Source organism: Callorhinchus milii, unplaced genomic scaffold (assembly GCF_018977255.1).
Source record: "Callorhinchus milii isolate IMCB2004 unplaced genomic scaffold, IMCB_Cmil_1.0 Scaffold16, whole genome shotgun sequence".
NCBI lineage: Eukaryota > Metazoa > Chordata > Chondrichthyes > Chimaeriformes > Callorhinchidae > Callorhinchus > Callorhinchus milii.
This window is the reverse complement of record NW_024704757.1, coordinates 14,873,937-14,890,442: the sequence shown is the minus strand read 5'-3', so window position 1 is coordinate 14,890,442 and position 16,506 is coordinate 14,873,937. Positions and strand designations below refer to the sequence as shown.

Here is a 16,506-nt window from a genome sequence, read left to right as displayed (position 1 = left end):
GCTTTTGAGACTCCAGGCTCGACTATGCAAACGCCCGGCTTGTCGGCCTTCCCAACTCCACCCTCCACAGGCTGCAGATAATCCAGAACTCTGCAGCCCGTGTCCTCTCCCGCACCAAACTTCATGACCCCATCTCTCCCACTCTCACCCGACTCCATTGGCTCCCTATCCTTCAGAGGATCCAGTTCAAGATCCTGGTCCTCACCTTCAAAGCCCTCCATGGCCTCGACCCACCCTCCCACCCTACCTCTGCGACCTCCTAACCCCATACCAACCCGCCATCTCCTTCCGCTCAGCCGGCTCCGGCTGCTCCACATCCCCCGACCCACCCGCCCCACCATTGCCGGTGGAGCCTTCAGCCACTCTGCCCCCAACCTCTGGAATTCCATACCCAGGTCACTCCGCTTCGCCCCCTCCTTAGCCTCCTTCAAGTCCCACGTCAAGACCTCTTCGACCATGCCATCGCCCCCCCCCCCCCTCGACTCCAGCTCGTGTCTGAGATGCCGTACACCGGTCCAGCGCCTTGGGACGTCCTCCCGACGTGAAAGGCGCTGTACACGTGTAATCCTGTTGCTCTTGGTGGTGGCGGTGTTGGTTCTCGAGGTATCAAACGCGAGAGGATTATTATTATTATTGTGCTTTTTTTTGGGGGGGGGGGGGTGGTCATTTGATCCCAGCAAACCAAAAAGAATAGTTGCCCTCTGTGTGGATGAGGATGACATGACCCACTGCAGTAGACAGACAGACAGCAGAAGACCACCTCACACCCACCTCGACCAAGTGCCAGGACCAGACTGTCTGGCTGGTCGCTGACGTCACGCACCCCGCCACCCCAGCGCGCAGGCGCGGCGGTAGGGAGGGAGGGAGGGAGGGAAGGGATGCATGCCGGGACTCGTAGTTCCCCGCCCGGCGCCGCTCCTCGCTGTTCGACCGGCGCAGAGACTCCATTTCCCGACAGGCCCTCAGAGCGCTCCGCTCCGGCCGTAAAGCGGATGTGTCCAATTTTTACGACCATCCGTCGTCTCGTCCCTGTCGTCGTCGGCCTCGTCGGTGGCGGCGGCGCTTTGCGGTCGGTTGGTCGGCGGTTGGTTGGTCGCTGCGGGTGGTGGTGGAGGAGGAGGAGGAGGAAGGGGGGGAGGGGGTGAAGAAAAGATGCTCCTTTGTCGTCGTTTGGTTTCTGTCAGAGGACAAACAAAGTGAAGGAAAGGGCGGGTTGAACGGCGGTTAGGAAACGCCAGGCGGACGGGACGCCACCGGTTTTTTTTTAAAAAAATAATTAATTTATATAAAAAAAATACATACATTTTTTTTCGACCTGAACCTCTTTGACGGCCTTTCGTGCGATTGCGTCGTTCTCAAATGTCGTCGGTTTCCTGAGGAGGGAGGGAGGACAGGGCAGGACAGGACAGGGCAGTGAGGCCTTCGTTGTCTTTGTTGTTGTTTTGTCGTCGTCGACGTTGTTTGTTTGTTTGTTTGTTTGTTTGTGGGTGTCCCCCCCCTCCCTCTCCCCCTCCCCCGCCCCCTCCATCAATTCTGAAATAAAAGGACACTTTACTTCCACTGCTTTACCACTCCACTCCATTCACTCACTCACTCACTCACTCATTCACTCACTCACTGGTCCTGGGGGGGGTGGGGGTGAGGTGAGGTGAGGGGAGGTGGTGGGGGGGAAAGGAAAGGAAAGGAAAAAAAAACCATGGGCTCGATATTGAGCAGGAGAATGGCAGGAGTTGAAGATATCGACATCCAGGCGAACTCGGCCTACAGATACCCCCCAAAGTCTGGTAAGAGCCAATCGACAAGACCTATCTCTCCCCCCCCTCCTCACACCCCTCCTCCTCAACACCCCCCCCCCTCCCCTCCCTCCACCCACCCCCTTGACTGGAATTGTTTGCTGATGATCATAATAATTATATATCTATATATATATATTCTGCTTGGCGAGCGCGTCTCAAAAGCCCTTCGCAGGATTCACTGCCAAGTGTGGCAAAGTGTATTTTCTTTGACCGAGCCTTCGGCTCCCCTCTCGACTCTCTACCCCCTCCTCGCTCCCTCCCTTCCCTCCCCTCGCCCTGACCATCTCCCCCCCCCCCCCCCCCACTGCTCGGGTCCTGACCCAACTGTACAGCGCCTCGGGACGTCCTCCCGACGTGAAAGGCGCTCAATAAATGGAATCTTGTTGTTGTTGACTGTACTCACTCCGCGGCCGTGTGGCGCGCAGCCACCCACGGCCCTCGAGCCGCCGTGGAGCGGTATTTTAGTGTGCGTTTCAATCGGAAAATGTTTTCAATTTGGATAAGAACCTGATCCAATAGGCTTGGGGCTAATCTGCGGGCACAGACAGCGGGCAGTTGACCGGTACATTCAACAACATCATCATCCCAAGCAACAAAAGTTTCTTTAGTTCCTTATAGTTATTTAGTCGAGTACATTTTTGCATACTTTTGGGGGAGCTGACAGCAATTAGTCACGCTGTTAAATGCGTTATTTTAATAGGCCTCATTTTAATTGTCCACCACTGGGTATTACAGTTTTGTAGAGGGGCGTTCAGTTGATGTATATTTGATTTGGGTTTGAGATGAATTGTATGTGTATGTAATACTGAGCTGCACAGATCTGGAGAATGAAAATGATCCCTTCTTTCTACTCAAATTAGCTTTGCTCAGCTGGATCTCAGGTGGTGGTTAGGGATGCAAGTGATCTCATCGGCTGGTTGGATGGAGGAAAGGACTGGTATATCTATAGCATCTTATCGCATCAGCATATCTCAAGAGCACTTCAAGGACAATTACTATCATATGTGGTGACTGTTTTTGTAGACCAAGGTGGCAGGCAAGGTTAGGTTAGAGTGGGTGCAGCCGTGTTGTGGTTAGAAAGTGGGGCGCCATTGCTGTAGTTAGAGTGGGGGTGCGCCATTGTTGTGGTTACAAAGCGTGGGCACCATTGTTATGGTTTGAGTAATCTTTTCATTAGTACAACATCTTAAGTGTTAAGTAGCACAAATTTTACCTAGTCCTTGCCACCAGTTTTGTTCCAGAAACTGAATCCTTATATTTGCATTTGGATGGCTGTTCCCCTGATGGACATACCGTTTGGTCCTGAAAAGTACAAAGGCATCAATGAACATGTGCACAAAATTGACTAAGTGTATTGTTAAGTTTGAATTTTGCTTTCATAAAACCACTGCCAAAAATCAACAGAGAGATATTTGAGGACTTTGTAGCTGTATATTTGCATTCATGAGTTTCATTGTACTATGAATATCGCATCTCAAATGACTTAAGCACTATAAAATTGTTTGCTTTCAGTAATAGTCTAGATCTCTATTGGGTGTTATGTTGGATTGAAAAATGCTGTGCACAAGTGTTTTGAGAAACAGATGGAAATGATTAATTGTGTAAAATGATATTCACAAAGGAGATTGATTGTTTACTGACAATCTTGCAATCCCTCAACAGCTTGTTCATTGAATTACAAATGGAGAATCCCTTGGCAGAGAATAGTTCATCTTGGATCATAATAAAGCAACGTCAGCATGCATTTGTGTGTTTTTTTTTCGGGTTTGTTAAATCTCTTAGCGGTAAATAGTGCTTTAAATATTCAAGCTCCTTCACAGGTTTCAAATGACAGACATCAGTATAATGCTAAAAGTTACAGAAAATTGTAACCGTCTATCATTGGAACTATTAAAGTTATGCAGAAATGCTCTACAAGTCAACAGGAGTCATCTATGGCCGAGATCACATGCTCTTAAATCACATGCGATGCCCTTGTTCTGCAGTGACTACAGTGGTATCAGATTTGCACTGCTGGATATACAGTAAAATAATGCATTACAGTGAACTCCTAATAACTCTATCCCAGCTAAACTGATCATTACCGCTCAAGTCATCATGCTGTCAATATCCCGGCCGTATTTACTTATGTATTTATACATATGTCTAACTCGCCATATACTGTACATACAATCAACTCTTGATAACTCATTGCTCCAAAGGAAAAGGTCTCAGTGATGAGTTATCAGGTGTTTACTGCATTTTCTTAACAAAAAACAATTTAGAATCGTAGGTACCAAAGCTTTCATTGACCTTAACCATAGAAAAATTGGGGGTAAACTTTTGGTTCGACCCTCCTGTGATTTCAGGTAACATCAAAGGTTTGTTTTAGTTGAAATCTGAGGGTCGTTTTGTTTTTATATTCACAGCTGTTTTCAAACCCAAGGAGTAATAAATAAAATATCTTTGTAACAGCTGTTTCCCTGCTCTTTTGGAACTTTCATGATTTATTGTGTGTGTTTGGACTCAGTAACAGTGCTGCTTTAGGATTTAAACCGCGGTGCAGAATGCTGGCTTTTTTGTTCAAGAGCAACTTTTTTTCGTTTCACTGCGTTAAGTATTAAGGCTGAATTAGTACTTTGTTTTCAAAGCTTTTAGACTGAAGCTTTGGCATTAACAGAACATCTTCTCCACCCTACTGTAGCTCTTGATCCCTTTAGTTTTCAGTAAGACCCGGGACATTTTTTTTTGTCAATGGAATGTCTGTATTAATGGAATGTTTGTGAGAAAAAAAGGAAAATTACTGTATTGGGTACAATATAAAATATAAGAGAAAGGCAAAAGGATGATATGATGTGTCATCTATTCCTAGAATCAACTGTACTTTTTGCTTGCATTTATATATCATCTCTTACGTAGGGGAGGGATCTTTTTTATACACGGTCTCTGACAAGCTACTGTGCATGCTCATCAAATCACAATTAACCACAATAATAATTAAGTTACATGGGCATTTCAGGCCATTGATCGCTATGTTGTTAATGTACTGTATAAGCACAATGGTGTGGATACAGTATTTACATATTTCAGTGACATCGGCGTCCGTTAATTTTACATGTTGACAGTTTGGTGTATAAATTTCCATATGGCATATTAGGAATACAGAATTAAAATTTCTTGAGACTTCCGGTCCTCGGGTTCTACACATCTCCTTTCTTTTTCCATCGCTTGGCTTCATTCAGCATGTTAAAAGATGTATATTGACATACTTTAGATACAAACTGACTTTAATATTGTTAATTCCCACCTAATTCAACCTTACTGTTGAGAGTAAACTCAAATGTGCCTGTGGAGGACAGGGAAAATATCAGATCTGGACATAGCCGCCAATATTGTATAATATTTAACCTGCCTGATTTCCAAAATTATAATGCTTAAGGGGTAGTGCACAGCATTAAGTCACGTCACTTTTAAAAGAATTATTTATAGCCACTATAAATAATGTCAAATAAAGTAATGTGTGAAGTATTGTGTGCTGAATAAAAGTAATCCTTCAACTGAAATTTGGAAATGGTCAGTGAAAGCCAGGAAGGTTTGTTTGGGTTTTTTGAGCAAAACTCGCTGTTTTATGGCAGAATATTTATTGTGACTGAAGCAAAGAAAAACTTATTAAATAGACCTGTTGATACTCATACCCAATGCTGGCTTTTGTTTCAATTGGAAAAAGAATGTTTAATTACAGCAATGTTTGTTGCCGTATGTTTATGTTAGATTCACTCGCTAGCTACAAACGTACAGCAGAAATTGCAGGGTACTCTGTAAAAGAAGGTCTAATTTGCCTGCAGTTAATGGAGATGTGGCTTATGGGGATATTCCCTTTTGAAGGGCATTTTCTCTAGTTTAAAATGTACAATATATGTTGCTGTACGCTGTTGGTTGCTTATGTAAGTTGAAGTGCTCTGAGACACTAGCCCACAAGAAGAGCACTATATAAATCCAAGTAGTAGTAGTAGTTGTAGTTGTTGAATGTAACTACGTTATTGTTTGACGTTCCAGGTAATTATTTTGCCAGTCACTTCTTCATGGGCGGTGAGAAGTTCGACACTCCACATCCTGAGGGCTACCTATTTGGTGAAAACACGGACTTGAATTTCTTGGGAAACCGACCCGTCCAGGTATTCTATGACGCAATAACCTTTAAAATAACGTAGCAAAACGCAGTGCAAAATTTGTACTGAAGTTGGACTCTGTGTGCCACAAAAGAACCTTACATCTGCACTCCTCTTTCAATCCTTTCCTTGCGGTCACATGGCAATGTAATCACAAGCTTGGCCTGATATCACAGGTAGTCTTCAAGGCAGCAAGGGAATTACCGGTGTACGATTGAACAAGGCCACAATTGCTTCCTTGCTGTACGCTTGATTTTAGAAGTCTGCAGCAGTGTGAACATGCTGGATTCACTCTAGGTCGCTACAAAAGAAATTACAGGACAGTTTTCTCTCGTTTTGCACCGAATGGAATCCTTTGAACGACTGTAAATGACTGAAGATTATTGAGAGAAATTTAACGCTTATGTCGAACGTTTAAATGTTGGCGTTCCAGCCTCTATTAACCACTTTCCTGTGCCAAGTGCAGATTTTTTTTTGTTCTGATGAATTAACACAGCTGTGTGGTTGCTTCCCGAACCTCTGAAAAAAAGGGTTTTGGGAAAACACTGCGTTTACTGTTCGTTTCTACACATAAAAAAACGTTTTTATAAACATGGTAAAGTAAGATCCACAAAACACTTGGAGGATGGTGTGAATGCTGTTAAGCTTGCAGTTACCATAACATTTAGTGGCTAATGTTGCTATTTCTTCTCCAGTGGTAAAACTGCTCGTATATAAACTGAGTGAGTGGCTTCACCAATTGGAGAGAAAAATATAAGGAAAGTTTATGGTGTAATTCGCCTACTAATTGTTTTCCCCTTCTCCGGAGAACCTCCTGCAAATACTTGCAACGTAATACTGGACTGTTTGATTTGCCCAGTTAAAGTACAGCCTGCTCCAAAAACTCTGCTGCAGAATGCGGAAGTGAATGTTACTTTCAAAATCTGTCTACTGAAGGAATATTTTACCTGTTTTACTTAATTGGAGTCCTTTCTCAAACTTGAACTGATTTCTTTCCCCAGCTACAATTGGGATACCACTTAATAGTGTCTAAACACTGAATAAAAAATTGTCTGCCACCACTTCTCTGTGTTATCACACGCCTACACAGTTCCTTCTTCCTCACGAAAGCATGATAATGTGACAGTGTTGGACACTAATAGAGGACCGTCGATAGAGCACTGCCTTGCTTAAAAGTGCATGTTTCAAGTGGACCAACGCTAACCGGACTACATTGCAGTGATGAAATTCAACTTCATCTATTTGCACAGATATGCTGCAAGTTTAACCTAAGTATAAAAAGTGAGCTGACTGGCTGTAAAACTGAATTTAATAGAGGATGCAGTGCCCGAACTCCTGATCTGTTAATTGTTTATTAATCTATGACTAAAATTAGGTTTATGTCTGATTAATTACTAGAGGCCTCTGGACTTGTTTGAAAGTTCAACTTTTTTTTAATTGGATTCACCCAGGGTGTTTATACACTGCTCAATTTTCTTTTGAAAAAATATAAATTTTGACACTGGCTATTTTCAGAAACATTACTTACTAAACGAACTGGTTTTAATTGCAATTTTGCATCATTAGTCTGAGGATATTCCTTCTGGAAGTGTTCAATTTGTTAATGTAAAAAAAAATACGGTTTCTGCTAATTTCCATTAGTATGTAATGATTCTCATTTCCACAACAGTGCTGAACAGCTTCTTTGAACTCTTGAGAGTCAATTTATCCTCAGTCCACCGAAGACTGTACATGTACTCGTACAATTTAGAGAATTGAGATGATTATGGTGTAATTCGCCTGCTGATTTTTTTTCCCCCTTTGCACAGCACATTGCACAGCAATGTCCCACAAACAGCCGTAGATTGAAAATGACCAATTTATTATTGTTTTTGGTTTTGGAGGGATTATTATTAGGCTCTGTGTGGAGTAAGGAAACTTGCCCAAGGTTTCGCCCTCTGCCTGGAATTGAACTCAGGTCTCTCGCTTGCAAAGCGAGTGCTCTAACCACTGAGCTACAGGACTCCATTTAAAGTACAGCCCGGTCCAAAAAATCTGCTGCAGACCCACAGTGATGGCTGCAGTGACAAAGTATTATCTTGTTATATTAAAGCTGAAAATATATTTGCAGGAACAGGCATAATTGTCACGGTGCTGATGTGCCATTTGTGTGAAAAGACACTTTCCTATATTGACGCTTCCTCTTCCACGCACGCAGACGGACACTCACATGACAGGACAGCCTGCAACTTGCTAATGGACCGTAACTTCTATGAAATAATGACCTCTGCTCTGTTCAACAGATATCTAAATTATGAAAATAAGGCTCCAGGTGACTGTCTGTGAGATGTTAGTTTGTCTTTGAACAGGGATAAATCTTCTGATCGGACCTCAAATATTGACATTTCAATTTAATCCCTTGTTTGTGTGCATCATTAATATGCTGATCATTTGCCGCTAATGTCATTTGACCAAATATCATGGTGTATCAACAATTGCATTACATTATATGGATTTTGGTCGCCTAGTCTTCAGAAGCATATTGATTATTCAAGACTCTCAGGAATCAACTTGCATTTTGATTGGAGAAAAGATTAATTATTTGGCGCAATCCTCAGTTACTTAAAATAATGAGAAAAGGATTATATGATGATACGCAAGTTGTTGACACAAATAATTATATAAGAGAGTGATTGCGTAACGAATGGACATAAATAGAGAAAGAACAAGCCTCAAGCGGAATTTGAGAGAGAAACAACTTTGCCCACACAGTGGTGCATAGATGAAACAGCCATCCAGTAAAATCCAGTACTGAACTGACGTTGATGGGCAAACTCCCTTTTTGTGACTGCATATTTGAAGATGTTCTCTCACAGCTAGGCATTGTGTTTGTGTGTTCTCTATCTCCCACTGCCCGGTGACTCAGTATTGGAATGTGTCCCGAAATAGCAGGATTTTCATTTTTCACATAAACCAGACTATGCCTCATCACACTGGCTATTTTGATGACTGCTTTTCCAAAGGGCACATGTGAATAAAGTGCAATTTTTAGCTAGATACACATCAGGCGATGTAAATGTTTTTGGATTGGTTAACTTTATAAATATTTGCTGCTTTATGGAACAGTAACTCAGAAGAGCCAAAGTTTTAAAAATTTTTGTTGCTTTTCATACTTCGCATAAAGAAGCTACTGTTAAATTTCTTTGCTATGCAGCGTTTGATAACAACTGGTCTTGTCAAGATCAGAATTCTCATTATTGTAGAGATTCTGACCATCGCTTTAGTTGTGGCTTCTTTCGGCTCATAAGCTGTAGTTATTTGTAACAAGAGATGGAAAAAATTCTTCAAAACGTTCCCCCCTCCCCTGAATTATCTTTGTGATGTCAACACCCTCCCACTTTAGATTGATTCACTAACATTGCAGTCCTGGAAGCCGACCAGTTGTTCTGCATTGCTCCGTGTTATAATTATGCAGTGCATGTTCCTAAACAAGATGCCTTTCTCTCTTCCCCCTCCCATATTCTACTTTCTCCAACATCCTGTGATTCTGTATTCTAGAATTTCCCTATTACCTTTGATTTAGCCCTTTACTCTGCCGTGTTAGGCCCTCACACATTGCTTCTTTCTTTATCGTTCTCAGTTTCCATACGTGACGCCAGCTGCTCATGAACCCGTGAAGACTTTACGGAGTTTGGTTAATATTCGAAAAGACTCCCTCCGGTTGATCAGGTGAGAATCTCGGCAAATCTACTATAATTACGACACCATTCTTGTCACGTTAAGGTTATAGTATCATGTGTTTGTTCACTGTTGTTATTCTGTCAACCATTAACAGTCTGCTTTGATTACTGCAGACCTGACTGGTTTACATAGTCTCCTCAGAGACAGTTCAAGTCCAGAGAAACTTCTCCCTTCTACCCCAGCCCCCCCACCCCATAGATTTTTACTTAGACATGGTAATTATTGCATCAATCTCAAATCCTGAGTTTAGCTTCTGTTCCCAAGACTATTCCCTTTATTTTATAACATGCATAAATGTTTTTTTTAAGTGAAATTTACCATGGCGAGAGGAAAGAGTTCTGAAGAAAGGTTATCGACCTGAAACGTTAACTTCGTAGATGCTGCCTGACCTGCTGCGTGTTCCCAGCGACTTCTGTTTTTAATTTCATTATAGCTGAGCGCGGTTACATTTCTGTTTTTTCCCCTGCAGATACAAAGACGAAGCTGACAGTCCTAGTGATGAGAATGCCAAGCCAAGAGTACTGTATGGTGTGGAGTTCACCTTTGATGCTGATGCACGCGTTGCCATAACAATCTATTGCCAGGCCTCCGAGGAGTTCCAGAATGGGATGGCAGTGTAAGCTGCCGACTTTGTTTGACTAGTTTTTTTTCCACCCACATATTCTCTATTTATCTAACGTTTGGCTTTTAATTCCTTCCTTTATAAAGCCAACTAGGAGGGATAATTGGTTAATTTTACTCCCAAAAGGAAAGTGGAGGAGGCTACTAATTCATTGTCAGTATTGTGAAGGTAGATTGAAAGAAACAAATCAAATTAATTTCACAAAACTGAGCAATTGGATGGTATCATGAGTTAATCTGTGCCTTTACCTCTGGGACCCAATTTAAAATACTTTGCTCGTTGCCCGGAGGAGAAAGGCATTTTTCAACTGAGCGCGATAGAATTTCGTCACTAATGATTAAAACGGCTTTCTCTGTCTTTCAGATATATATCAAAGCATCCATCCATGCAGTCCGAAACCATGCATTACAAGAGAGGAGTGAGCCAGCAGTACTCACTTCCATCTTTTAAGATTGATATCTCTGATTGGAAGGAAGAGGAGGTAAACGGTTCTTTTTATTTTGCGTCGTCAACATTTTCTCCCAAACTCTTTTTCTGCCCTTCAGACTATGACTGATCTTCAGGTGGGAATTGACTATGAGCTTGAGTGACATGTTCCATTTTAGGGGCCCATTGCAGTTGAATTAAATATTGGGTTCCCAGATGTCATGTATTTAAAATACTAGCCTACTCCACCCATGCCAGCTGAGGAGATAAGGCCAATTGTAGCATTTCACTGCTGCCTAATCTAGTTGAGACCCAAGATTCTTGATTGTATGGCTCAATTTTGCCGCATTTCACCAACAAAATACACAAGTGACTACACTTTACAGTATAACCTGTGAGGCGCTTTGAGACGTTTCAATGACATGATAAGCCGCCATATCAAATGTAAGGATTATTATTATTAAGATAATGCTTTTATAAAGACTTGATAAACGCTGCAGTTTTTTTGAAACAAAATCTAAGCTGTATTCATTCCAGTTCTCATGCATATTATTGCGATGATTTCTGAGATTTTCCCAGCAAAGTAAAAGTTAACATTTAAATCTTTTTTTCTATAACATGGCAGCCAAAATTGAGCCCTCCTGATGACTAGTCAGTAGAACAGTGACTGATTTAAGCTGTGCCGCCTGCTCCACAAAGCGCAACACAGAAGTGGAGGTGCTGAAACCTGAATGTAGCTCCCTTCTCTTTATTTTCTGAAGCTCCCTAGTTTGTTATTCTACATGTATTGAATCGCATACGCGTGCTTTGCAATCACCTTACATACCTTACTTGCTGCAGGAATGATTGGGGACCCACCGATCAGATTGATCTCTCCCAAAAACAACGATAAGCGGAGGCCAGGAATTGTGCATCAGTACACTGCATATGGCCTCGGCCTCTTTTCCTGCCCCCATTATCAGCAGGTTATTATTGAGAGGTTTCTTCAAAGTCTTAATGCGCTTACATCGCATTATTATGTCATATTTGAGGAAGTGACACCAGCCATTTAGCAACAGGGAGCAATGAGACCTTGTAAAGGCATCCAGTGGCAAAACTAGTTCAGCCACCAGCATCAGTGCGTCCTGATAATAAAAGTATTATCAACATTGCTTTGGCTGGAGGTGCGAATGCTCAGAGTGCATGACTGCTCACTCTCCTCACAATGGGGGCGGTTTCAGATGTCATGAGTGTTTGCATACCTTGTTGGATGGGTTTTTAAAATGACTGAGTAGCCCATTTGACCCATCATGGCTGTTCAGCCATTTTGTGTCTGACTCGGAGGCAAAGAAAACCTGAAGGCTTTTCAAAATGACTGTGCTGGAACGTTCAAGAAATGTCAGCTCCGGTCAAAATTGGTACTTAAATAATAATAATAATAATAAATAATAATAATCCTTGCATTTGATATAGCGCTTTTCATGTCTTCTAGACGTCCCAAAGCGCTTCACAGAATAGACTATAAAGTGAATTGACTATATATGTGGGCGAACGCGGCAGCCAATTGCGCACAGCAGCGTCACACAAACAGTCGTAGATTGAAAATGACCAATTTATTATTTTTTTTGTTTTTTGGAGGGATACTTGGTCCTTGAACATGAAAATATCTAATCAACATGACTCACATATCCATCAGTATGTAGCTCAGTGGTTGGAGAACTCGCCTCGTAAGCGAGAGACCTGGGTTTGATTCCCAGCGGGCGAGGTGTTGGGAAAGTTTCCTTACTCCGCACGCCCCTGTTTACCTTGCATAGTAGTAAGTAGGAACCCAGTTATTATTTAATTGGCGGATTGCTTTTCCGTGGGTAATAATACCTTCCAAAAAAAATTGTTCACTTCAATCTACGAATGTGACATTGTTGTGCACAGTTGGCTTCTGAGTTTCGCCCACAAAATATACAGTCAGTTCACTACAGTATATTCTGTGAAGCGTTTTGAGAGGTCTCGAGGATGTGATAAGGCTCTATATCAAATGCAAGGATTATTATTATAATATGTCTTGTGTGTATAATCGACACATCTCGTGTGAACTTGTCTAAACCTGACTGACGATAGAATCTATGAACCCTGTGCAGTTGTCAGTGTTGGGATGTGCTGAGGAAAATGCAGAGCAGAAATTCCTGCATAAACTTTAGAAAGAAACATTTGGAAAGATTAATGCCGTATTACGAACAACTGTTTTGGAAGGGGTTTGCATTCATTAAAATAAATTTATAACTACGTCAATCAGGTGACAACACATTTTAAATTAAACTCCTACCATTAGAATATCAACAATTTTTTTACTCCAGCTCAATGCTATATTATTTTATAGCTTTGAATTTTATGACACTTACATTTTTACTGAATTAGATGCTTCAGAATCAATAGTTTCAAGTTATTTTGAGAGTGAGGTTTGTAATTCCCCGAATGAGCGGTCGATTTAGGAACGATTGCCTCGATAAACAGAATACAATGATATCAAATACTTCTGACCTTGAGTTTGAGAGCGTATCTGATGTAGGGAAATCCTCGAAAGTGACTGGCTTCAAACTCCTTTACTAATAGTTTTGGCCAACTTTACTTTGTTTGAGAAGTCAATATTGGATTCAGTAATTGGCAGTAGTTAATAACGTTTCAGTTAAGTTTGTGATACTGGCATCTGTTCCAAAGTAATTTTGCTATTTCAGATTATGGTACAAATATACAGTACCTATGTTAATTCAACCAACTGCAAGATGAGTCCCTCGAGTACAATTGCTAATTCCAGTTTAAATGCTAAACCTAAAGTCTTTGAGGGTTATCTGATGTTTTGGGTTCAGATTCAAAAGCTGCCTAAGACAAATGTTCAAACCTGTTTAGTGCAATTAGAAGCTGTGTTTTTTTAAAAAATATATATCTGAAGTTCAAAGAAGAATGACACTGAGAGGGCAAACGCCTGCCATAAAGTATTTATCCCTGTATTTGTTGTGCATTGCTTTAGTGCCCTTTCAGAAGCCACAAAAGTTCTACAATTTGTTTTTGAAACGTATTGTTTGAGAATACAAATTCTCCCATACATCAAATTTACGTGAATTTTACCATATAAGGAATCCATTTCTGGAATGGTAGAAAGCTTAGGGAGAATTCCATTTTGTGTCTGTAATTTTATCTTGTTTGTGTTTGTTGGGTCTGGAGTTAAACATTGACGTACTTTGTTTGAACATTTATCAGATCAACCGAACACTGAGCACTGAGCAAGAATATAATTTTGTATTGTTTAATCCTAGAAATAGTGAATTCTTTGTGTAGATTATTAGACAATAGTTACAAACACTGCAGCATTCGAAGCCTTTACTATGCTCCATTTCTGTGCAATGTTGAAATCAGGACTTCTGACCTTTTAAACTCTGGAAGACTTGAAGTTCAGTAATATTGGCTGCCAAGTCTCCGAGCAGACTGTTAAAAATACTTTACATTTAAGTATTTTGCAAACAAAATGCTGAGAATATTAACAAATATTAATTGGGATGTGATGTTATTTGCTTTGATGAGAAAATGGACCATGGTACTTTTAAACTTTAATTTGTTTTTCTAGCTTGTGTTTCGATAGCTCTGCATACCCCCGGCCTACAAATCCCCGAGGACGAAACGTTAGAAGTTTTTTTTTAAAAGAAAGCTTTAATCTGATTTCTCTCAGCCAAAATTCAAATTTAAGTTCCTTTAAATTGTCTTTTGAAATTGAGCCCGAAAATCCCTATGTAATTACAGAAACAATTTGTTGTGGATCAGTTCAGCAATTTTGTTAATTAAAAACAAATCTGAAAACTTAGATCAATGGTTTAAGACCAGTGGGTATTTGACTAAATATTTTGACTGAGAGATACCAACTGGAGTGAGTTGAATAGTTTTGACAGCCCAAATATGCCTGTGCTCACACATGAAGAATGACCATTTAGATCCTGAGGGTCATCACACTGGAAAAACCTTTGGGAGATGAATGGAAAAAATTAGAGGTGGGGGTGAATCCTAGAAAAAGGTGTACGTTATTGTGTAATTGTTTCATTTCTACCAATACTAAATGCACAGCATGTACAGTTTGAAGAACAAGTAACATTATTTGTTTGAATTCTAATGTTTTAATTTCATGCACTATTTCCCCAAATGTGCCATTAAACTGCAAAGAACATTTTCTTATTTCAGACAGCGATGTTCACATTCGAATGATGGATTCTGTAATTCCTCAATCTTTCATGCACTTATTATGCAAAACTATTAATAGTTGTTCCTTCTGTCATCTTATAAAACATTTAAATCTGTATTTCAGGTGATATTGAACTTCATGACAGAGTGCAGTATTACTCTGCTTTTAGGTGTAATTATAGGTTTGAAATTGTGCTATTAAAGCCGTTTCATAAATCAGATTTTAGACAGTTCATCAGGGACAGAAAGTTTCTAATTATGAATGAGCATTCGGGCTTTTACTTTTTGATCAGTACAATTATCTTTAAAGTTCTTTTTCTCTTTCTCCCTTGCATCTGTAGCAAGAGGGCGTTTACCTACAAAATGCCCAGCCACCTTACAGTAACTTCTGTTGAGACGTCCTCCTGACCTGAAAAGCGTTGTATCAGATATTTGCCAAATTTCATACAGTATGCTATTAACTTGATGCTTGCGCTTTAGAATAATTGCACAACATATGAAAATTGGCTGGTGCAAAATTTCAAGTCTAAATTATTCTGGAGGTCGTTTTAAAATCTTTATTTGTTCTTCCCTTTGTCTTTCAGCTCAACTTTGATCTCGATAGAGGAGTATTTCCTTTGGTCATCCAGGCTGTGGTCGATGAAGTGGATGGTGAGTATTATTGTTTCGCTGAATATAATGTTACATTTTGAGAGGAAGCAGAAGCAGATAGAAATGTATTGCATAAAGTGCCCTGTGTTTTAACTTCATCACGATCATATAAGCGGTGCTTTTAACACTTTGGGCACCTAACAATCTGTCTGACGCACGTGTTGGAACGCTGGGAACAGTTTCGTTCTGCTTTGTATGTTTTGCATTATTTGTTTTCTGCGCGTCTCAGACTTTGACCGAGCTACGCAGATGCTTTAGTGCAGAAGTGCATTGTGGCATTTTGGTGTGGTTGAGTATGAGAGAGACCAAGATACAGAAAAGAACCCCCGTTTCATTCCAACAGTATTGCACCCACTTCTCATGAACGAATTATTTCAGGGCAATATAATACTGAGTCCCAACAATATGAATAGTTTTCTGAATAATTCATGATATTCCCTGTGTAAGTTAAATGAACTGTTGCAAGTAAAGCGTTGCTTAGATCAGACGGTTAAAATCATTGAAGTCCCAGAATAAAAGGTGTTTTGCAGGGTGAGGGAAATTAGGACTCCCAAATTTGGCCATGTGTGTCCCGCGGATCTATTGATCCTGTCTCAAAAGTGAGAGTTTTCCTCAGTGGAATCGAAAGATTACAAATGTAACACACAAAAACACGACACTATGCTTTCATAATACAATGATTTTGCCATATTTACAGTTTTTTTACACCGACTAGGTAGACTGGTGCTTAATTGCATTATGAAGTTGTGGATTCTAAACAGTCTGCGTAATCAAAATTCCTGGAAATGTTACCACTGTTTCTGTATTGGCAGTCTGCTCGTCTGATTCCCATCTTGTATTTGGTAACCTATTCTGGCACTCAGGACAAGTTAGTAATCTTCAGAGAGTGCAATATTAAAGCTTTCACCATTATTAAAAAAAAGTAAAATGAAACAGAACTCCA

General features: G+C 40.7%; 1 protein-coding gene across 5 annotated transcripts in view; it reads left to right on the top strand.

The window, feature by feature from the left end:
• The first annotated feature begins 1,646 nt into the window (after window positions 1-1,646).
• Window positions 1,647-16,506, top strand: part of LOC103188405 (E3 ubiquitin-protein ligase MGRN1) — a 29,735-nt gene continuing 14,875 nt past the window's right edge. For all 5 annotated transcript variants that reach the window (XM_042341213.1, XM_042341215.1, XM_042341212.1 and 2 more), the window contains exons 1-6: window positions 1,647-1,784; window positions 5,832-5,950; window positions 9,564-9,652; window positions 10,134-10,280; window positions 10,650-10,767; window positions 15,497-15,563. In XM_042341213.1, coding sequence (XP_042197147.1) covers window positions 1,697-1,784; window positions 5,832-5,950; window positions 9,564-9,652; window positions 10,134-10,280; window positions 10,650-10,767; window positions 15,497-15,563 — 628 coding nt within the window. In that variant the 5' untranslated portion in view covers window positions 1,647-1,696. The remainder of the gene's footprint in view (window positions 1,785-5,831; window positions 5,951-9,563; window positions 9,653-10,133; window positions 10,281-10,649; window positions 10,768-15,496; window positions 15,564-16,506) is intronic.